The sequence below is a fragment of the Mustela lutreola genome, chromosome 6 (genome assembly GCF_030435805.1).
Source record: "Mustela lutreola isolate mMusLut2 chromosome 6, mMusLut2.pri, whole genome shotgun sequence".
Taxonomy (NCBI): domain Eukaryota; kingdom Metazoa; phylum Chordata; class Mammalia; order Carnivora; family Mustelidae; genus Mustela; species Mustela lutreola.
The window spans coordinates 107,072,724-107,096,839 of record NC_081295.1 but is presented as its reverse complement, the minus strand read 5'-3'; the positions used below and the strand labels follow the sequence as shown (position 1 = coordinate 107,096,839).

At 36.8% G+C, this 24,116-nt stretch overlaps 1 protein-coding gene across 1 annotated transcript in view; it reads left to right on the top strand.

The window, feature by feature from the left end:
* EYS (eyes shut homolog) overlaps positions 1–24,116 on the top strand; it is a 1,683,276-nt gene that overhangs the window by 1,377,228 nt on the left and 281,932 nt on the right. Inside the window, 1 exon segment of the mRNA XM_059179314.1 lies at positions 9,522–9,690. Coding sequence (XP_059035297.1) covers positions 9,522–9,690 — 169 coding nt within the window.

Here is a 24,116-nt window from a genome sequence, read left to right as displayed (position 1 = left end):
GTTAAAAAATATGATGACTATAAAGAGAAGGTATAGCATACCTAATTATTCTAACATAGTTCTAACCATTTTAAAATAGCAAAAGTGGAATCCAACTAAGAGAAATAATACCTTCAAATTTCAGAGGTAAACTAAATGTCAATATACAAATGCTTGCACAGCTAAACTTGCATTGAACAATGTGGTCCAAGTAAACATATCTTCAGGAAAAAAAAAAAAGAGAGGGTTATGAGCAGGAAATACTCATGAAAGCAACTTTAAAAAGAAGTACTTCCAGAATAAGGAAAATGATTCCATAATTAGTCAGGAAATTAAAAGGAAAAAATTTCTATAAAATCAATAATTTGGATATATTCCTTCAGTTGAAATAAAACAATACATAAAAAGAAGCAAATTCTTTAAAATTCTCTATGATGTTTTCAGTGAGTCAAATTGATCCTTAGTCTTATTTATAGTTACAGGCTATCTGCCAGCCACCTATAATTTGTTTTTTCCTTTAGATAAGGATATTCTATATGCTCTAGATGAAAGGACACACAAAAATTTTCTAAGTGTCAGGCCCCTTAACTTCCATGGGAATATATTCCCCATCATTAAGCACTGATATATCTTATAAAAGCATCTAGACACTCTATTTTCCATGTACTATCAACAGGTATTATCAGCAGTATATCATCAACATAGTAAAAATTCTCAGAAGAATAGGTATTGATTCTTCTTTAAATGTTTGGTAGAATTCCACGGGGAGGCCATCCAGCCCTGGACTCTTGTTTGTTGGGAGGTTTTTGATTACTGATTAAATTTCTTTGCTGGTTTTTAGTCTGGTCAGGTTTTCTCTTTCTTCCTGTTTCAATTTTGATAGTTTGTATGTTTCTAAGAATACATCCATTTCTCCCAGCTAGCCCAATTTTGTGACAAGTAATTGCTCATAATATTCTCTTACAGTTGTATTTCTTCAGTTTTGGTTGTTACCTCTCCTTTTTCATCCATGATTTTATTTATTTGGGCCCTTTCTCTTTTCTTTTTGATAAGTCTGCCTAGAGGATTATCAATATTATTAATTCTTTCAAAGAACCAGATCCTAGTTTTATTGATCTGTTTTACTGGGTTTTTTTATTTCTATATCATTGATTTCTACTCTAATCTTTCTTATTTCACTTCTCCCTCTGAATTTATTTGCTGTTCTTTCTCCAATAACTTTTAGGTAGAAGGTTAGGTTGTGTATTTGAGGTTGTTTCTTGAGAAAGTCCTGTATTGGTATATACTTCCCTCTTAGAACTGCCTTTGCTGCATTCCAAAGGTTTGAACTGTCATGTTTTCATTTTCATTTACTTCCGTATATTTCTTAGATTCTTTTTAATTTCCTGGTTGACCCATTCATTCTTTAGTGGGATGGTCTTTTTTTTTTTTTAAAGATTTATTTATTTATTTATTTGAAAGAGAGACAGTGAGAGAGAGCATGAGCGAGGAGAAGGTCAGAGGGAGAAGCAGACTCCCCACGGAGCTGGGAGCCCGATGCAGGACTCGATCCCGGGACTCCAGGATCATGACCTGAGCCGAAGGCAGTCATCCAACTAACTGAGCCACCCAGGCGTCCCGGAATGGTCTTTAACTTCCATGTATTTGTGGTCCTTCCAGATTTTTTCTTGTGGTTGACTTCAAGTGTAAAAATATTGTGGTCTGAAAATATTCATGGTATAATTTCAGACTTTTTGTGCCAGTTGAGACCTGATTTGTGACCCAATATGTGATCTGTTCTGGAGAACGTTCCATGCGCACTTGAGAAGACTGTGTATTCTGTTTCTTTAGGTGAATGCTTTTAATATCTGTGAAGTCCATCTTGCCCAGGATCTGTCCATTGCTGTGATTATTGAAGTCCCCTACTATTATTGTATTATTATCAGAGTATTTGGCTGTTCCCAAGGTAGGAGCATAAATATTTACAATTGTTAGATCTTGTTGGATAGACCCCTTTATTATGATATAGCATCTTTCTTCATCTCTTATTACAGTCTTTGGTTTAAATTCTAGTTCATCTGATATAAGGATTGCTACTCCAGCTTTTTTTTTTTTTGGATGTTCATTGACATGATAAATGATTCTCCACCCTCTCACTTTCAAGGCGTTTGGAGGTGTAAACTTAGTCTCTTGTAAACAGCCTATCTATGGCTCTTGGTTTTTTAAAATCTATTCTGGTTCCCCATGTCTTTTGATTGGAGCATTTAGTCCATTTACATTCAGAGTAATGACTAAAAGATGTGTTTAGTGCCATTCTATTACCTGTAAAGTTGCTGTTGCTGTAGATTGTATCTGGTCCTTTCTGGTCTGTTACTCTTGGGCTCTCTCTTCACTCAAAGGATCCCCTTTAATATTTCTTGCAAGGCTGATTTAATATTCACAAATTGCTTTAGCTATTGTTTGTCCTGGAAACTCTTTATCTCTCTTTCTGTTCTGAATGACAGCCTTGCTGGATAATGTATTCTTAGCTGCATATTTTCCCCATTTAGCACTTTAAATATATCATGCCAGTCCTTTCTGGCCAGCCAGCTCTCTGTGGACAGCTTTGCTGCCAACCATTAGGTTTTCTCCTTGTAGGTTAAGGACCTCTTTTCCTGGCCTACTTTCAGTATTTTCTCTTTATCTTTGATTTGCAAGCTTCACTATTGTATGTCAAGGTGTTGTCCTATTTTTATTGATTTTGAGGGGGATTCTCTTGGCTTCCTGGACTTTAATGCCTGTTTCCTTACCAGATTAGGGAAGTTCTCAGCTATAATTTGTTCAAATAATTCTTCTGCCCCTCTCTCCCTCTCCATATTCTGGGAACCCTATTATCTGGATATTATTTCACTTTATGGAATCACTGGGTAATCTAAGTCTCCTTTCAAGATCCAGTAGTTGTCTTTCTGTTCTCTTTTCAGCTTCCTTGTTTTTCCTCATTTTATCTTCTAAATCACTGATTCTTTCTTCTACTTCATTTATCCTCACTTTTAGAACTTCCATTTGAGACTGCATCTTGGTAATAGCATTTTTAATTTCAGCCTGACTAGATTTGTTTTTTAATTTCTACAATTAGGGATACTCTATTGTCTTCTATGCTTCTGTGCAACTAGTATCTTTATAAACATTGTCTTCTATGCTTCTATGCAACTAGCATCTTTATAAACATTGTTTTAAATTCTAATTCAGAAATTTCTTATATCCATATTGATGAAATCTGTGGCAGTGAGTACTAGCTCCTGTTCTTTCTTTTGGAGTGAATTTCTCCATCTCATCATTTTTTCTGGAAAAGAATAGAAGAAAGAAAGAGATAAGACAATAACAATAACAACAACAAAGATAAATAAATAAATCAGAAAAAAAAAAACAACAAGAAACAGAACAGAACAAAGCAAAATACTAGATCCTGAGTGTATTTTGGTCTGCTTGTTGAAAGAAACTAGATCCCAAAATAGGAAAGAAAGAAAAACTTATATATATGTAAGTTTTTCATATATATATTATATATATATTCTTTTATTTCCTTTCATTATATTTTATATTTGCATATCTATGGAAACAAAAGAATTTTTATATAAAGATATAGATATAGATAAATCTATTTATAGATATATATTTTTAAAAATAATTTTAAAAAAATAAAATAGCTTAAAAAATAATACTGAAACACTAAAGAATTAAAAAAAAAAAAAAAGACCATGAATGCTATGTGCTGTTTACCCCAAGAGCTGTAGCTTTGCAGTTCTCTATGACAAGGGAACTTAGTGCTAGCTGCTTGTTCTGCTGGTCCTTTGGGGGAATGGGCCTCTTGTGCTGATTCTCAGGTGTCCTTGTTCTTGTGGAAATGCACCTCCCTTGCGAGGGGAGTGGGCTCAGTGTAAGTGGCTCCAGATTCCACTACATGGCTCTGTTTTGCTCCTTAAAGGCTTCCAGCAATGATGAGCTGGATGAAAATGGCAGCACCCCACTCTCTAGGCCCAGAGCTGATAGTTTATGCACTCCTACTCTAGTGAGCCCTCACAGAAAAAGTAAGTCACTCTTGTTTCCCTGGTTTCTGTCCAAACTCTGTTCATCCAGCATGTGACAGAGTGTTTTATCTCAGGCACATGACTGAGTTTCAGAACTCCAAATTTTACAGACTCCTACTGCACGGACCCACCCTGTTCCTCCCAGGGCAAGGAGGGGGGAATCTCCCCAGTTTTTGCCTTTTGCTGGGCCCCTGCCAGGACAATGGTCACCTGACCATGCAGCAGTTCACAGTTTATGGCAACAAAGAGAAGAAAGCCTGCACCTGGACTTGCTGTTTTCAGAGAACTTCGCCACCCCCCTGTGCCTAGTAACTCTGCCACACTCAGGCATCCCTGTTCTTCTTGTGACCCCGAGGATCCTGAGACCACACTATCCAGTCTGGGATTCTGCCCTGCTTTGCCATCCAAGCACCTTTAAGCCAGGGACACACCCCACTGTAGGTGGCTTCTAAAAATTCTGATTTTGCACTCCACTTTATAATACTTTGCAGTAGCCTCCTTAAGCAGGCTCCTTTCCCTCCACCATATCCTCTGATATACTGCCCCAAGATTAAATCTCTACACACCCTACCTTCCAAAAGGTATTCACTTTTCTATCTGTAGAATTGAAGCATTTCTTTTCACAAATCTCTAATTGATTTTGTAGGTGTTCAATATAATTTGATAACTATCTAGCTTTATTCCAGGGACCAGAGAATATTAGAGTCCCCTACTCCTCTGCCATTGTAACTCCTCTCCCCTATTATTTTTTAGTAATTAATCCTTTAGGAAGAGAGAATTATGGACTTATTAACTGGTGATACTCCTCTTAATCACAGAATTTAATAAAATTAGAATCATAAAATAAGTAATTATTTCTAAATTAAAAACAAAATATTTATTAAAATTGCATTGCATCAGTATTCACTTTATAAACTTAGTGATAGGATTTATATGATGTTCTTTCTCGGGAACATAATAAAAGACTCAACAAAAACATTCAGATAGTATTTTTTAATTTCTGTTGAGTAGAACAGTCTATTTCTATTATAAGGGAAGACTAGCAGGCAATGTTATGTTTCTTTTAGTACCAGGAATTACAGTAAAGTTATATATGGGTTATTTGTGACTCATCACATTTGTAGCTTTACTTGAATGTTAGTATGTCAGTTTCTGGTGTTAGATCATAGAAGACTTTTATACAAGGCTAAAGGGATTAAAACTCATATTGCAGACAAAGGTGTTCCATTCCATTCAGAATGAATAACATTGATGCTGCTCAGATGCTGTATTATATTCAGGGTAAAGATATTAATCTCTTCTGTGTTTTCTTTATCATGAAGAACTCCATGGTGCTCTCCTGAATAAAATTTCAGGAGAAATTTCAGGATAAAATTTCAGACATTTCAGAAAATTCTGAAATTCATAAAAACTTCAGAAGAAAAAATGTGTTATTGTTATTAATTGACTGTGGTCATGATTCATACCACAGAAATATATTTGGTATTTTTTACCAAAATTTTTGATAAAAAAATATTAAAGTCATCCACATTTTTAACATGAGATGTTCAGGACTCTAGGTTCTTATACCTCCCTTTTACAGTTTCAGTTTTATTTTTTAAATATAATTTACAGATTTAAGAGGTCCTCCTTTTCAGTTAATTTATTGGTTTTCCCATGAGTCAGAACTGATTTTAAATTTTGTTAACCATATAAAAGTTAATATAATTACATAGATTACCCTATATGATCTTTTCAGACAGTTAAACATTGCAAATGTCTGTGTTACAATCAGAAGTCACCAATTAACCACTGTCTGCCATATTTTGTAAGATGTTTCATACATATTTTTGTATAAAGACCCTGGCTTTTTTTCATTTGTAATTGGAAGAAAAATAAACTTGGAGTATGTTCAAAAAGGATTGCTTGAAGAGGCTTTGGAAGCAACAGGAAAACACTCTACCTAACCCCAATTAGTCTTGTTTTCCCCATTCAGGGCAGTTCTGTTTTCAAACATAGCCATTAAACATGATGATAATGATAGATAATGAAAATTAATACAGTTAGAAAGCAATTCGATAGCAAATGTTTATTGTTTGTAATTTTTGTTTCCTCTCATAACTTTAGTGAAACCTGTCAGCTCTGAAAAAAGATTCAAATGTGTGAGCTGGGAAATAGGCAGGTGTGCCTGAATTATACAATAAATATGCTCCTGCAAAGTAATATGGAAGTCATTTTTTTTAAGCAAATTGAATTATATTTTTTGTTGGTGTTGGTGAGTTCACTACTTCTCAGAATAAGAAAACCTGATTATGGATCCACATAATTCAATTCATATGTGAACTTTTATATAAAGTCTGTTTTCTTCCAGAGTTTTTTTTTCTGTATTTATCAAACCACCAAAACTAAATAAATAAATAAATAAATGCCAGAAGCCCCATCTCTGTAGTCTTTCTTATCCCATCTTAATAATGAGAATTTTTTTCTGTTTCTTTTTTTTTAAACTGCCACAAATGATCATTTTATCTGTATTTGTCTAAGAATGTATTTGCCTATACTGTGCAAAACTAGTCAGGCCATAGGGTGATACAAAGATGACTCAAACACAGAGCTTTCCATCAGGGAATGAATAGTATAAAATGGTAGATGAGGTAGGTTTTCTCAGACCCTCCCTTTTATCTAGTCTTAACATTTCACATGAGGCTCAGTGCTCCTTGGTGACAGAAATGTCAGAAAAAATGGTCAAGGAACAACCCCCCCCCCAGATTTACCACATCAGAAGAATAAACTCTACCAACTTCTAGCTTGAGGTTTCCTTGCATAAAGCTAAAATCTAAGCTTTATGAGGATGTGGTCTTTATTTTGCTCACTACTGTATTCCTTGACTAGTACCAGGCATGTAGTATTTACTCAATAAATATTTACTGAATTAGTGAACAGAACACTTTAGTGACTTCCAGTAGGACAGGTAAAAGTAATATAAAGAAATAGTGTCTAAAACCATATTATGGAATAACTAACAGACATGCACTATCCAAGCAGTTGCCAAGTTATATGCTAAAGATTCTATTAATTTAAAAATCCATCTCTTTGTAGTCTAAGTCATTTTTCTCTACACCAGCTGCATCCACATTTCTCATTCAAACTTCTCCAGTATGGAGCTAGCTACGTTGCATTTTAACTTGATTGGAATATGGTTTTTCTCCCTATAATATATATTAAAAACTTGATTGGCATATATATTTTTTCTCATATATACACACACACACACACACACAAGCAAAGCAAAAGCAAAGTCAAAGTAGCTTGTGTGTGTGTGTGTGTGTTTGTGTGTAGGCAGAGGCAGAGAGAGAAGACTAAAAACAATCTATACCCTCGCAGAAAGTAGGGCAGGAAATACAGGAATGTTTTCCAGGGACTAGATGTAGACCCCTTTAGGAAAAAAATTTGGTCTAGAGTCATTTTTCTGTTTTACCCAAGTGGTTTTTCTAGTCAGGTGACCAAGGCAGCCTTAACATTCCCCTCAGTTTGACTAAATTTTAGACAGGCTCTTCCTGACTTTAGGCCCCAGACCTCACCTTTCTTAGAGCATTTACTTTAGAAAACTTACACTTGTAAATTCTTTCTTTGCCTCCTCTGGGATGTAAATCTTAGTTTTACAACACAGGAATATCTTTCTTTACAACCTAGAACCATCTCTTCACCATGTTAGCATCAAAAATGATAGTGGCCCTATCTTCTCCCAGTTTTGTGGGAGAGTAGGAACCAAACTTCAAGGGTGCCTTTGCTCCAAGTTGTAAACTACCTTCTGTGATGAAGATATGAAAAACCTTGTTTTTAGGGGGTAAGGCCAATTAGCAAACACAGGTAGTTTGTGGTCCCCACCTCAGCTCTTAAAAATTCTGCGATTCTTCTTTTCACTTTTCATTACACTCTTTGTTTTGTTAAGCAAAGACTGAATTCTGGCCTCTCTCCTTTATTGCAGTAGCCCTCAATAAAGTCTTTGTCTGGTTAACTTTGTCCAATGCAGCTTTTACTTTGACACAGGCAAGTGGTTGTCAACAGCAGGAGTCTGTGCTACAGTGAAAAATCAATATGGGACCAAGTTAGAAGTGATAAGCCAAAGGCAGGCCATTGCACAAATCCTAGGAGTTGTAATTGGCAAAGGATTTCTAAAGAATGTAGAAATGATTGTGAGTCAGAGGGTTGCCAGATTTAAGAACTAAAAATATAAGACACTCAGTTAAATTTGAATTTCAAATTCCAAATAAATAATTGTTCTAGTATATATCATGAAATGCTTGGTACACACTTACACTAAAAAATTATTGTTGATCTGAAATTGAAATTACACTGAATGTGTTGTATTTTATCTGACATTTCTAGCACAAGAGAAAGAGTTTTAAACATCTGCTATTCCTAGAGAGCGAGAGCCTCTTGTAACAGCTTCAATCACCAGTTCTTACAGCTCTCCTTTACTGTGTACTTCTCTCCCCTTTCCACTCGCCTCGCCTCCTCAACATTCAAAGCCAAAAGGGTCAGAAACAGCAACTAACATGAATGGGAGATGGTTAGACAAGAAAAAACAGAAATCAGCTTCCTTCTGTCCCTCAAGGCAGATAGAAGTGTCAGATGCCTTATAGGTCTTGGCTGATGGAGGACAGTAGGCCAAGTCGTATCTCTGAAAGAAGATTTAAGTGTTGATAAATTTCTCAGACTGGATATTAGCTGCTGAATCATTATAATGGTAACTCAGAAAAAAGGCAGGACTCATAGGAACTGCCAAGTTTTCATGGAGAGCCAGAGGATATTTCCCCTGTTGTGAAAGAGACAGAATATTAAGTTGCATTTCCACATTCCATGTTACACTTGTCAGTGTACCAAGTCTATTGATGTAAATATGAATATATGACAATAAAATAAACAATTTTCAAGTTTTATATACCTCATTATTTTGAGATTAATCATTTAGAAGATTAATAATTCTATAAAATTTACATATTATAGTACTACCACTTATAAAATACCTTATCTAAATATTATTAGAAAGCAGTAAATATTAAATAGAAAACCTTGCTGTGTGACAATTTTCTAATCTTTTTGTGTCACAGATTTTTTTTTACTTTTTATTGAGGTATAATTATATAAAATAAAATTAATGATTTTAAATATACAATTTGATGTATAGCCATTCATATCAGAATAGTTTAAGAATCTGATGAAAATCATTATTTCTTATATGCAGGGACACAGATTTTTTTTGTTGTTGTCCATCCGTGAACAAAAAATTAAAATCCTTGCTTTGAGTCTTATCCTCTGGACTCGGGGTTGATTATTTGAGACAATGACTTTTCAAATTTAATGTATTTACATATCTAAATTTCTTAATACTGGGACTAGTGTTTATAGCATCAGTGCTGTCTTAAATGAATGCTAACTATAAATGCCATGTCCTTACCTAGTTGATTAGCAATAGGATGCTATCAGAACACACTAACATGCAGGGGCTTTTTTTAGATGCAGGTTTATTATTTCCATCTTTCAACGGGAATTCCTATATAGAACTGCCTTTTCTTACAACCCTGGATGAGTTGAAATTTGTGCCAGAGAAGGAACGTAACAGAACTGTTACCATCTACTTGACTATAAAAACAAGCACGTTGAATGGAACTATTCTCTACAGTAAGTATTAAATGTTTGACTTCCTATATGTCAGGTTTCTTTCTGAAATGTTAACCTATTGAAGCAATGAATTATTCATTTAAATATTGTGGAAAACTTTTCTAGCTTTGTACATGAAGCATTACCAAAAAGAAATAGTTCTTTCTAGCTTTCTTTAGAAGTTTCTTTAATTTATGAGTCATTCAATGGAACATGACTTACAAACAGGCTCTGAACCAGCAACGAAGAATAGAGCAAGCATATGAGTTTGATGGCATATGGCTATAGCAGTAAAACATAAATGCTGCAAATGTTTGAGAGCATATTTTTGTAATATAAATCACTAAATATGAATTGAATTCAATACTTGGTAACTTGGAAGAAGGTTTTCCAAAGCTGGGATTCATTTGATAATTGGGAATAATCCTAACACTCTTTTAGCATTATCCTAGCTGGCTTGAAAAAGAGTAATATTAACAGTATTTAAGGAAATGCCTTTATATCCAGGGTTCTTTACATTATGCAATGTCCTCACAAGGATTCCTTCCTATAATCAGAATTTGCAGAATTCTCTACTTTTATAGCTAAACATCGCTAAAGTAGATTAAATGCTGTATTCCAAATCTGACAATTGTTTTATTTCTCTTGAACTTAACGTACCCTAGTTTTAACAATTCCCTATATTGGATATATAATGTCTTCCGTACTTGAATAGATTATACACTCTAGGGCAACTCATTATTTTGAAAAGTTTTTCTCCTCTACTTTGAAATATTTTGCAAAACTGATTCATCATCTGTACTTTGAAAAAATATTTAAACCTTTATATTATTTGGCTATAAGTAAAACGCTTTAAAGAAACATTTTTGGAAAACTAAGTGCAGTTAGAAGTTTTGAACATTAGAACTGAAAGTTAATATTATATTTTAGAAAGAAACTAATGTCAGAATTAGACCAGGAGTGTAGTTCTATTTTTATTTCTTTCCCAGTAGTGTAAACACCCAGGTTTAAATAATGGCTTTAGAGTGTCTCATTTATTTATATTTAGAGAGAGAGAGAGAAAAGAAAAAAGGGGAAAAAAATTTTTATATACAAAACCTAAGTTGTGGTGGACGACCATGAAATTTGGAGGTAATCGTACATTGCAAGGGAAAGGAGACAAAACAAACACAGAACAAAAGGTACAAACATAATAATTTAAAGTCACAAAGCAAAGTGATTTTTCTGGCTTTGCAATTTTTTAAGTTATATAAGAATAAGAAGGTGTTTCTTCATAGAAAGTATGTTTTTATCAACTAAAAACAGCTCATCGCCAAAGAAGCAGCCAACCTCTGGGAATTCTCGTCCTCTGGCTCATGCTCCTGGCTCAGATCTGTACTTCCATTCAATGTGCTCTTTTTGAACGCCATAAAAATATATGCCAAGCAGGCGGAGGACGCGGGGGAGAGTCTGAGAGGAGGTGGAGGGGCTGGCGGTGGAGGGGCGCGCAGCGCCGCTGTGCTGTGCTGCGGCCCCGTAGGCACTGCAGGACCCCCGCACTCCCGCGCTCCAGCCCAGCCCCTGAGGCCGCACTGTCCCGCTCCCGCGGCCCGCTGCCCCGTCCTGCCCCATGGCTTCTCTGGACGACGCTCTGCAAGCAGAGGTAAACAACAACAACAACAACATAATGACTTTGCCCTGAGTTTTTACGTTGAGCACTTTCTAATGCTCCTGTTGGTCATTTATATAACTTTTTTGAAAAAAAAAAAAAGCCTTTGAGGGGTGAGGAGTCAAGATGGCGGAGAAGTAGCAAGCTGAGACTGCTTCAGCTAGCCGGAGATCAGCTAGATAGCTTATCTAAAGATTGCAAACACCTGAAAATCCATCGGCAGATTGAAGAGAAGAAGAACAGCAATTCTGGAAACAGAAAAACAACCACTTTCTGAAAGGTAGGACCGGCGGAGAAGTGAATCCAAAGCGACGGGAAGATAGACCCCGGGGGGAGGGGCCGGCTCCCGGCAAGCGGCGGAGCAACCGCGCACAAAATCAGGACTTTTAAAAGTCTGTTCCGCTGAGGGACATCGCTCCAGAGGCTAAACCGGGGCGAAGCCCACGCGGGGTCAGCGTGGCCTCAGGTCCCGCAGGGTCACAGAAGGATCGGGGGTGTCTGAGTGTCGCAGAACTTGCGGGTATTGGAACGGGAAAGCCGGCTACAGAGACAGAGCCGACAGTAAGCTCGCAGCTCCGTGTTACCTTGAACCGGTCGCAGGCTCGGTGAGCTCGGAGCGCGGCCGGAGGTCAGGCAGACGGGAGTAACTGGGCGCTGTTCTCTGAGGGCGCACTGAGGAGTGGGGCCCTGGGCTCTCGGCTCCTCCGGGCCAGAGACCAGGAGGCCGCCATTTGTATTCCCGTCCTCTGGAACTCTACGGAAAGCGCTCAGGGAACAAAAGCTCCTGAAAGCAAACCCGAGCGGATTACTCACCCCGGCCCCGGGTAAGGGCGGTGTAATTCCGCCTGGGGCAAAGACACTTGAGAATCACTACAACAGGCCCCTCCCCCAGAAGATCAACAAGAAATCCAGCCGAGACCAAGTTCACCTACCAAGGAGTGCGGTTTCAATACCAAGGAGAGCAGCAGAATTCCAGAGGAGGAGAAAGCCAAGCACGGAACTCATGGCTTTTTTCCTGTGATTTTTTTTAGTCTTGCAGTTAATTTAATTTTTTCTTTTTCCTTTTTCCTTTTTTTTTTTTTTTTTTCTCGCCTTCGGGTAAAATTTTTTTTTTTTTTAACTGTTACCTTTTTCTTTTTTAACGATTTTTTACTAGTTTATCTAATATATATATATATTTTTTTACATTTTTCTTAGGTGTTTTCTTTTTTTAAAAAAATTCTTTTCTTTTCTTTTCTTTTTTTTTTTTTCTTTTTTCTTTCTTCCTTTTTGAACCTCTTTTTATCCCCTTTCTCCCCACTCACGATTTTGGATCTCTTCTAATTTGGCTAAAGCATATTTTCCTGGGGTTGTTGCCACCCTTTTAGTATTTTACTTGCCCCTTCATTTACTCTTATCTGGACAAAATGACAAGACGTAAAAATTCACCACAAAAAAAAGAACAAGAGGCAGTACCGAAGGCTAGGGACCTAATCAATACAGACATCGGTAATATGTCAGATCTAGAGTTCAGAATGACAATTCTCAAGGTTCTAGCTGGGCTCGAAAAAGGCATGGAAGATATTAGAGAAACCCTCTCGAGAGATATAAAAGCCCTTTCTGGAGAAATAAAAGAACTAAAATCTAACCAAGTTGAAATCAAAAAAGCTATTAATGAGGTGCAATCAAAAATGGAGGCTCTCACTGCTAGGATAAATGAGGCAGAAGAAAGAATTAGTGATATAGAAGACCAAATGACAGAGAATAAAGAAGCTGATCAAAAGAGGGACAAACAGCTACTGGACCACGAGGGGAGAATTCGAGAAATAAGTGACACCATAAGACGAAACAACATTAGAATAATTGGGATTCCAGAAGAAGAAGAAAGTGAGAGGGGAGCAGAAGGTATACTGGAGAGAATTATTGGGGAGAATTTCCCCAATATGGCAAAGGGAACGAGCATCAAAATTCAGGAGGTTCAGAGAATGCCCCTCAAAATCAATAAGAATAGGCCCACACCCCGTCACCTAATAGTAAAATTTACAAGTCTCAATGACAAAGAGAAAATCCTGAAAGCAGCCCGGGAAAAGAAGTCTGTAACATACAATGGTAAAAATATTAGATTGGCAGCTGACTTATCCACAGAGACCTGGCAGGCCAGAAAGAGCTGGCATGATATTTTCAGAGCACTAAACGAGAAAAACATGCAGCCAAGAATACTATATCCAGCTAGGCTATCATTGAAAATAGAAGGAGAGATTAAAAGCTTCCAGGACAAACAACAACTGAAAGAATTTGCAAATACCAAACCAGCTCTACAGGAAATCTTGAAAGGGGTCCTCTAAGCAAAGAGAGAGCCTACAAGTGGTAGATCAGAAAGGAACAGAGACCATATACAGTAACAGTCACCTTACAGGCAATACAATGGCACTAAATTCATATCTCTCAATAGTTACCCTGAATGTGAATGGGCTAAATGCCCCTGTCAAAAGACACAGGGTATCAGAATGGATAAAAAAACAAAACCCATCTATATGTTGCCTCCAAGAAACACATTTTAAGCCCGAAGACACCTCCAGATTTAAAGTGAGGGGGTGGAAAAGAATTTACCATGCTAATGGACATCAGAAGAAAGCAGGAGTGGCAATCCTTATATCAGATCAATTAGATTTTAAGCCAAAGACTATAATAAGAGATGAGGAAGGACACTATATCATACTCAAAGGGTCTGTCCAACAAGAAGATCTAACAATTTTAAATATCTATGCCCCCAACGTGGGAGCAGCCAACTATATAAACCAATTAATAACAAAATCAAAGAAACACATCAACAATAATACAATAATAGTAGGGGACTTTAACACTCCCCTCACTGAAATGGACAGGTCATCCAAGCAAAAGATCAGCAAGGAAATAAAGGCCTTAAACGACACATTGGACCAGATGGACATCACAGATATATTCAGAATATTTCATCCCAAAGCAACAGAATACACATTCTTCTCTAGTGCACATGGAACATTCTCCAGAATAGATCACATCCTCGGTCCTAAATCAGGACTCAACCGGTATCAAAAGATTGGGATCATTCCCTGCATATTTTCAGACCACAATGCTCTAAAGCTAGAACTCAACCACAAAAGGAAGTTTGGAAAGAACCCAAATACATGGAGACTAAACAGTATCCTTCTAAAGAATGAATGGGTCAACCGGGAAATTAAAGAAGAATTGAAAAAAATCATGGAAACAAATGATAATGAAAATACAACGGTTCAAAATCTGTGGGACACAACAAAGGCAGTCCTGAGAGGAAAATATATAGCGGTACAAGCCTTTCTCAAGAAACAAGAAAGGTCTCAGGTACACAACCTAACCCTACACCTAAAGGAGCTGGAGAAAGAACAAGAAAGAAACCCTAAGCCCAGCAGGAGAAGAGAAATCATAAAGATCAGAGCAGAAATCAATGAAATAGAAACCAAAAAAACAATAGAACAAATCAACGAAACTAGGAGCTGGTTCTTTGAAAGAATTAATAAAATTGATAAACCCCTGGCCCGACTTATCAAAAAGAAAAGAGAAAGGACCCAAATAAATAAAATCATGAATGAAAGAGGAGAGATCACAACTAACACCAAAGAAATACAAACTATTATAAGAACATACTATGAGCAACTCTACGGCAATAAATTTGACAATCTGGAAGAAATGGATGCATTCCTAGAAACATATAAACTACCACAACTGAACCAGGAAGAAATAGAAAGCCTGAACAGACCCATAACCAGTAAGGAGATTGAAACAGTCATTAAAAATCTCCAAACAAACAAAAGCCCAGGGCCAGACGGCTTCCCGGGGGAATTCTACCAAACATTTAAAGAAGAACTAATTCCTATTCTCCTGAAACTGTTCCAAAAAATAGAAATGGAAGGAAAACTTCCAAACTCATTTTATGAGGCCAGCATCACCTTGATCCCAAAACCAGACAAGGATCCCACCAAAAAAGAGAGCTATAGACCGATATCCTTGATGAACACAGATGCGAAAATACTCAACAAAATACTAGCCAATAGGATTCAACAGTACATTAAAAGGATTATTCACCACGACCAAGTGGGATTTATTCCAGGGCTGCAAGGTTGGTTCAACATCCGCAAATCAGTCAATGTGATACAACACATCAATAAAAGTAAGAACAAGAACCATATGATACTCTCAATAGATGCTGAAAAAGCATTTGACAAAGTACAACATCCCTTCCTGATCAAAACTCTTCAAATTGTAGGGATAGAGGGCACATACCTCAATATCATCAAAGCCATCTATGAAAAACCCACCGCAAATATCATTCTCAATGGAGAAAAACTGAAAGCTTTTCCGCTAAGGTCAGGAACACGGCAGGGATGTCCATTATCACCACTGCTATTCAACATCGTACTAGAGGTCCTAGCCTCAGCAATCAGACAACAAAAGGAAATTAAAGGCATCCAAATCGGCAAAGAAGAAGTCAAATTATCACTCTTCGCAGATGATATGATACTATATGTGGAAAACCCAAAAGACTCCACTCCAAAACTGCTAGAACTTATACAGGAATTCAGTAAAGTGTCAGGATATAAAATCAATGCACAGAAATCAGTTGCATTTCTCTACACCAACAGCAAGACAGAAGAAAGAGATATTAAGGAGTCAATCCCATTTACAATTGCATCCAAAACCATAAGATACCTAGGAATAAACCTAACCAAAGAGACACAGAATCTATACTCAGAAAACTATAAAGTACTCATGAAAGAAATTGAGGAAGACACAAAGAAATGGAAAAATGTTCCATGCTCCTGGATTGGAAGAATAAATATTGTGAAAATGTCTATGCTACCTAAAGCAATCTACACATTTAATGCAATTCCTATCAAAGTACCATCCATCTTTTTCAAAGAAATGGAACAAATAATTCTAAAATTTATATGGAACCAGAAAAGACCTCGAATAGCCAAAGGGATATTGAAAAAGAAAGCCAACGTTGGTGGCATCACAATTCCGGACTTCAAGCTCTATTACAAAGCTGTCATCATCAAGACAGCATGGTACTGGCACAAAAACAGACACATAGATCAATGGAACAGAATAGAGAGCCCAGAAATAGACCCTCAACTCTATGGTCAACTAATCTTCGACAAAACAGGAAAGAATGTCCAATGGAAAAAAGACAGCCTTTTCAATAAATGGTGCTGGGAAAATTGGACAGCCACATGCAGAAAAATGAAATTGGACCATTTCCTTACACCACACACAAAAATAGACTCAAAATGGATGAAGGACCTCAATGTACGAAAGGAATCCATCAAAATCATGAGGAGAACACGGGCAGCAACCTCTTCGACCTCTGCCGCAGCAACATCTTCCTAGGAACAACGCAAAAGGCAAGGGAAGCAAGGGAAAAAATGAACTACTGGGATTTCATCAAGATCAAAAGCTTTTGCACAGCAAAGGAAACAGTTAACAAAATCAAAAGACAACTGACAGAATGGGAGAAGATATTTGCAAACGACATATCAGATAAAGGACTAGTGTCCAGAATCTATAAAGAACTTAGCAAACTCAACACCCAAAGAACAAATAATCCAATCAAGAAATGGGCAGAAGACATGAACAGACATTTATGCAAAGAAGACATCCAGATGGCAAACAGACACATGAAAAAGTGCTCCATATCACTCGGCATCAGGGAAATACAAATCAAAACCACAATGAGATATCACCTCACACCAGTCAGAATGGCTAAAATAAACAAGTCAGGAAATGACAGATGCTGGCGAGGATGCGGAGAAAGGGGAACCCTCCTACACTGTTGGTGGGAATGCAAGCTGGTGCAGCCACTCTGGAAAACAGCATGGAGGTTCCTCAAAATGTTGAAAATAGAACTGCCCTATGACCCAGCAATTGCACTATTGGGTATTTACCCTAAAGATACAAATGTAGTGATCCAAAGGGACACATGCACCCGAATGTTTATAGCAGCAATGTCCACAATAGCCAAACTATGGAAAGAACCTAGATGTCCATCAACAGATGAATGGATCAAGAAGATGTGGTATATATACACAATGGAATACTATGCAGCCATCAAAAGAAATGAAATCTTGCCATTTGCAACAACGTGGATGGAACTAGAGCGTATCATGCTTAGCGAAATAAGTCAAGCAGAGAAAGACAACTATCATATGATCTCCCTGATATGAGGAAGTGGTGATGCAACATGGAGGCTTAAATGGGTAGAAGAATAAATGAAACAAGATGGGATTGGGAGGGAGACAAACCATAAGTGACTCTTAATCTCACAAAACAAACTGAGGGTTGCCGGGGGGAGGGGGTTGGGTCGAAGGGGGTGGGATTATGGACATTGGGGAGGGTATGTGATTTGGTGAGTGCTGTGAAGTGTGTAAACCTGGTGATTCACAGACCTGGGGATAAAAATATATGTTTATAAAAAATATATGTTTATAAAAAATAAAAAATTAAAAAAAAAAAAATATATGCCAAGCATATGTACACCCTGTCCAAGTTGGTACTTTAATTTAAACCAATAAACCCAAGCTGATGTTAGTGCCATAGGGTTGTTTTTGCCTTTTGCACCCAATGACCTACCGAAATAAATCAAACTAGAAGTTATTAGTAAAAGAAACAGTGCCATTGTAATGATTATCAGTTTCTATCTTTGTCTTACATAATTGTTGTCCCAGCATTGGATACATGGAAACTGTTCACTCAAGGGAGTTTCATAGCCTGTGAGAGTAGAAAATGTTTTTGTCTGTAAAGCATTCTTTTCGTTCATTTGTAAAGTGGTAATTTAATCCTACACTGTTGGGAATACCTCAGCAGAATGTTTCATGGGGTCTTGCTTTCAGTCCTCTTTGAATTTATCAACCTCATAAAAGCCTCACAACAGATGAACACGAAGATTTTTGTGATTCAGTTAAACACACGTAGTTTAAAAGGTGTCCCTCAACTTGACTTAAGGGCTAATTTTCTTTCCTTTGAATCAGTATATTACATGTAGGAGCAATTAAGAATAGTGAGGAAATTAAAACAGATGTTTCATTTTAGAGATTAGGGGTTGATTTTTGTTTGTTTTTTTTGTTTGTTTGTTTTTTTAGTTTTGTCATTTCATTCCCAGACATTTCAGTAAAAATTCAATTCCATTCAACAAACATTTATTGAACGCTTGTGTTTTATATCATCCAGTTTTAAAGGGAAAAGGATAGAGAAATATCAGGTTGATAAGCCAATGTCAGCTTTGAATTATATTCCTAGTTCAAAACTGTAGATTTATCTTTTCTCAGTTTGCCTCACCAACTAATTGATGTTGAAAAGGAACAAAAGAAAGATAAAACTGGAATCCTTATGGGGTTACAGTAAAAATCCTTAGAAAGGATAGTTTAAAAAAGAACTCTCTGTGGGGGAGAGACAGCTCTGAGAACAGCAGTCAAGATGAAAAGAAAGCTTTGTGATTCTGCCACTGAACCAATTCAGAATTCTGGAACCCCCTCAAAGGAGCTACTAATAGGTCATGGGAGAAGGGATGAGACCACACAAAACTCTTTAGGTGCACTTTCAGAAAATGAGCTCCATTCGGCAAGTGCTATCAATCGGGAGGTTTCGTCATGGGATATATTACTATGCAGTTGAATCTATTCTGTGCTGCTTCTTTGAAAAGAAATAAGCATGCCCTTTGGAAGTATGTGATCTTTGAGAATTAGGAGCAGACATCTGACCAAGTTCCAGGAGGCAAATTACATGAACAACTCCAGGGAGAGAAAAAGATTCAGAAGCAATCTTCATATTACTTAATATTTGTGTTTAAGAAGGAAAGTAAAAGAAGGACTAATCTTGGGTATTTATTCCAAGTTAGAAATTGAAAGAACAAGAAGGCTCACTAAGGCTTCCTTTTTTGTGCATTGAGGGAAGACCAAAAGAAGAGATTTCTGATATTGCTGAAGAAAACAAATGAAATCTAAAGAATCATAACATCCGTCTTTCTCTATAAAATGATTCCCAGTAGAATACACCATATCTTCGTTAGATACTTACCATTTCATTGGCCAAAGCCAATGAAATCCCATAGTATTTCCTTACAGCGTATTAAAAAACATCTTCTTTTCTTAGAGAAAAAAGTGTGCTCAGTTTTCATCTGTTTTACAATGTGCACTATAAAATATCTTTGTCCCTCCTTAAGAGCTCCCAGTGGAGATTGCTCCAGACGGATATGGGAGGGAGTGGAGTTGAAAGCAAGGATAGTAAATTCATACATTACCTTTATAAGATACACAGAAATTGCTGTTCATTGTATCTTTTTTTTTAAGGACAGGGAGGTCAAATTCAATAAATTTTAACTGAGTGCCTAGAAAGTGCACCACACTCTGCTAGGCACTGTGAGCTGTATACAAAGATGAACAAGAAATTATATATACCCACAGTCACCATATAGAGGAGAGATGATATGTATATAATTCTGTAGAAAGCTGACCGTGCTATAATAGTATAAATAATAATGCGTATAAATTAAGAACTGGGCTGAGTAAATGCATTACACTAGAAATCTGTGCTTATGTCTCCTCTCACTATGGAACACCTCCTAATCTGAAACTGTGTTTTACATCTCTCTTCCACCCACCTCCTGAGTACTTTCACCAGTGCCTTGCCTAGAGTAAGCTTTTTTAGAATTGTTTGTAAGGTTCTGTTACCTTACAACTTGGGTTACCCAACTTGGATGGTCATGATGAAAAATTAATAGGTATTGACACCTTATTTTAGGAAATTATTCTGTGAGTAAGTAAGCAAAAACAAAATGGTGTAGATTTCAAGGGTTTACTGAAAACATAGCTTAAATCAAAGGTAATTTAACCCTTGGTTTACTTTAACAACCAGGGACAGAACAAGGGTTGGCAGTTTTTTTTCTGTAATGGCTAGGGAGTAAATATTTTTACAGGCCATACAGGTTCTGTCACAACTGTCCAAGTCTGCCACTGTAGCACAAAAGCAGCTATAGACATTATGTGGTTGTGAATGAATGTAGCTGTGTTGCAAACCAAAACAAAACAAAACAAAAACCTTTTCTCAGAAAACCAAACAATGGCAGAATTTGGTCCATGGGCCATAGTTTGCCAACCCTTGACATAGAATGATATGACTTATTAAACTTCTCTTGAAAGAAAACAGTTGTATTAAAAGAAATTAAACTCTTTCTCAAATTGAAATTTATGAAGAAATCAGAGATACACTCTGTTTCTAATGTAGTTACATCAGGGTATGGACCAGCAACCTTGCTCCTGGTGGACAGAGGTAGGAGCAAAAACAAACAAATGAGCCCATTCAAGAATTGAAATTACTGCCATGCCCATCTCAGGGACAGTATAATCCAGTTATTACAAAAAGGATAATGGTGCTCAACTCCCTGGCTCTGCCATCCAGGCAAGTTACTTAACATCTCTGTGCTTCCATATCTGTAAAATGGAATAATATTATTTTTAATAATACCAAAGATATGAAAAATTTGTTGTAAGGATGGAGAGGGTTACCACATTTAATGGGCTTAAAACTGTGTCCAGTGCATGGCAACAGGAAGTAAGTGCTAAGTATCTTCTTCAGAAATTGTTTTAATTCTTCCTCCCTCATAATTTGCCTGGCAAGGAGTCTGGGGAATTATATGACCAGGATGCTGTATTCTTGTCCAATAGCTGTCATGGTTGATGACATGGATATTGCAACCATTTGATAGATGTATCCACCCTGGGAAAGAATACTTAGACTATGAAAAGTCTTGGAATCAGGAATGACAGTAATGGTGCAAATAGTAGATGCAATTTTTGGTTTTCATTTTTATCCATTTCATCCAAATGAGGAGGACTCATTTCCTCTAAGAATGTTGTATTTTGAGTTGTATTTTCTTTTCTGATTAAGCACAATTAGCAGCCTAGGCAACAGCATGTAATAAACATGTGTTAATAATTCATTACATGTGCCAGACAGCTGCCCCAATGTATCAGTTCTCCTGGAACTTCTCCACCTGCCATCCTTCATTGACCAATAAGGTCACCCCAGCCATGTTCTCCAGGCTCTAACTACTAACAACATGTTACTGCCCATGTTGCCACTGTTGCTCCAAGATGTCTTCAAACCCTGAACGACTGCCACTGAGATTACTACTGGGTTTGTTTCTAGGGCTACAAATGCAGACCTGTAAGGAGAGCCAGGAAAAGGGATTTTTCAAACTGCAGCAAAAACATGTACTCAATAGAGAACTCCATGCAAGCTTAGAGAATAGTTTTTATTATATGCCTTAAAGGTGGCACGAGGGATGATGAGATCATCTGACTGCTGTCACAGGCAGTCCTGACTGAAGTGTTAGTAGGTAACCAAAGGTAGACTCAAGCCCAAGTTAGCTGTGAGTCAACTGTGCAACACAGCGTAAATCAATTAACTGTTCTGTATTTAGTTTGGTGACAGATAATACAGATGCAGTTTTTATTTTCAAGTTCACAAGGTTTGAAAAATGTATATAAAAGTGTTTCTGAAAAATACAAAGTACTCAGGTTTCCTAGGTGGTGCAGTTGGTTAAGCATCTGACTCTTGGTTTCGGTTCAGGTCATGTTCCCAGGGTGGTAAGATCGAGCCCCACTTTGGCATAGAGTCTGCTTAAGACTCTCTCTCCCACCCCCTCCCACTTTCTCTCTCACTCTTTCAAATAAATAAATAACTCTTTTAAAAAAAAGAAAAATACAAAGTACCATGTAAAGTTGTGGTGTATCAGGGATTTTTCTATGAGAAATGGTAGAAATCCATGTCACTTTATGGAAATTTCCAAATTTGAATATCTGTGTATCTGATTTAATAAACATATTATCTATATTCATCATTATTGATCCTAGAAGGAGTGATGTTGAATTTTCTTGTAATTCAGACTGATGACCCCTGAATCTCTCCTGGATGTTTCTTTATACATGGTCTCAAATCAAACTGTCATTGATGTTTGGGAACATTCATTACAGTAGTTCAAACAGAGAAAAATACCCATTTTTAATGAAAATGGTACCATAATGACTCTATTTTCAGTATTTCAATGAAGTGATAAAGTATGTATGCTTAGAAATTTTTAGATCTATAACTAACCCAATGTAATAACCAAGCAAACCAAACTTATAAAAACTTGAGTAGGATATCATTCTTTCCCTCTCTCTCTGGATTATTTCATTATTATTCTTTTCTTATAAGACTAAATATATACATATATACTATATAACATATATAAATAAAGGCTATATATAATTTACAAATTTTGGATTCAAAATTTTTAGGGTTATCTCTCTAAAATGCCAGGATACCTAGAAACTAGAGTTCACTAATTTTTAAGTAATTATTCCTGTTTATTATTCTAAGCAGCATTTTCTATATAAAATCTGAAATCAGGAGATATAATCAGTGATTTCATTAGTATAAATAAAATTTGGGAATTATAGACTGTAAAGTTTCAAAATATTTTCTGGATAAATATTTAGGAAAACTCGACTTAAGTGATTCATTGAAAAAATTATTACACCACCTAGAAGTATAAAGAACTTTTCAAAAGGGTAGGTTCACACTTCTCTGCTAATGGATCATCAAACGTCTTTTCAGCAACACAACAGAATGACTTTCTTTCAGTGACCTCCGCGGCTTTCAAGTCCTGTTCGAAGGCAGCACAGATTCAATATTATGGGGTAAAAGACACTGCTTTTCACATTTTTGATATATTACAGAGAGATTTTCACATTTGTTTGATGTCTTTGGGTTCAGTGAGCCATGCTGAACTAAATTTAATGTGGCATATGGGTAACCCATAAAGTTTAATATAAAAATATACATCTAATAGTGGCCATGACTTAAAATTTCTCTTAGTAGTTCTATTTTGGAAATTTTATATTTGAATTTACTAATTATCACTAATTTTCCATTTTTTATTATAATTGTGTTTAAAAATATGTCTTTAGTACTTGTCAGATAATAGAATATATATATATATATATATACAAATGGCTATCAGACACATGAAAAAATGTTCATCATCACTAGCCATCAGGGAAATTCAAATTAAGACCACATTGAGATACCACCTTACACCAGTTAGAATGGCCAAAATTAGCAAGACAGGAAACAATGTGTGTTGGAGAGGATGTGGAGAAAAGGGAACCCCCTTACACTGTTGGTGGGAATGCAAGCTGGTGCAGCCACTTGGGAGAACAGTGTGGAGATTCCTTAAGAAATTAAAAATAGAGCTTCCCTATGACCCTGCAATTGCACTGCTGGGTATTTACCCCAAAGATACAGATGTAGTGAAAAGAAGCACCATTTGTACCCCAGTGTTTATAGCAGCAATGGCCACACTCGCCAAACTGTGGAAAGAACCAAGATGCCCTTCAACGGATGAATGGATAAGGAAGATGTGGTCCATATACACTATGGAGTATTATGCCTCCATCAGAAAGGATGAATACCCAACTTTTGTAGCAACATGAATGGGACTGGAAGAGATTATGCTGAGTGAAACAAGTCAAGCAGAGAGAGTCAATTACCATATGGTTTCACTTATTTGTGGAACATAACAAATAACATGGAGGACATGAGGAGATGGAGAGGAGAAGGGAGTTGAGGGAAATTGGAAGGGGAAATGAACCATGAGAGACTATGGACTCTGAAAACCTCTGAGAGTTTTGAAGGGGGAGGGAGTGGGAGGGTGGGGGAACCAGGTGGTGGGTATTACAGAGGGGGCACGTATTGCATGGAACACTGGG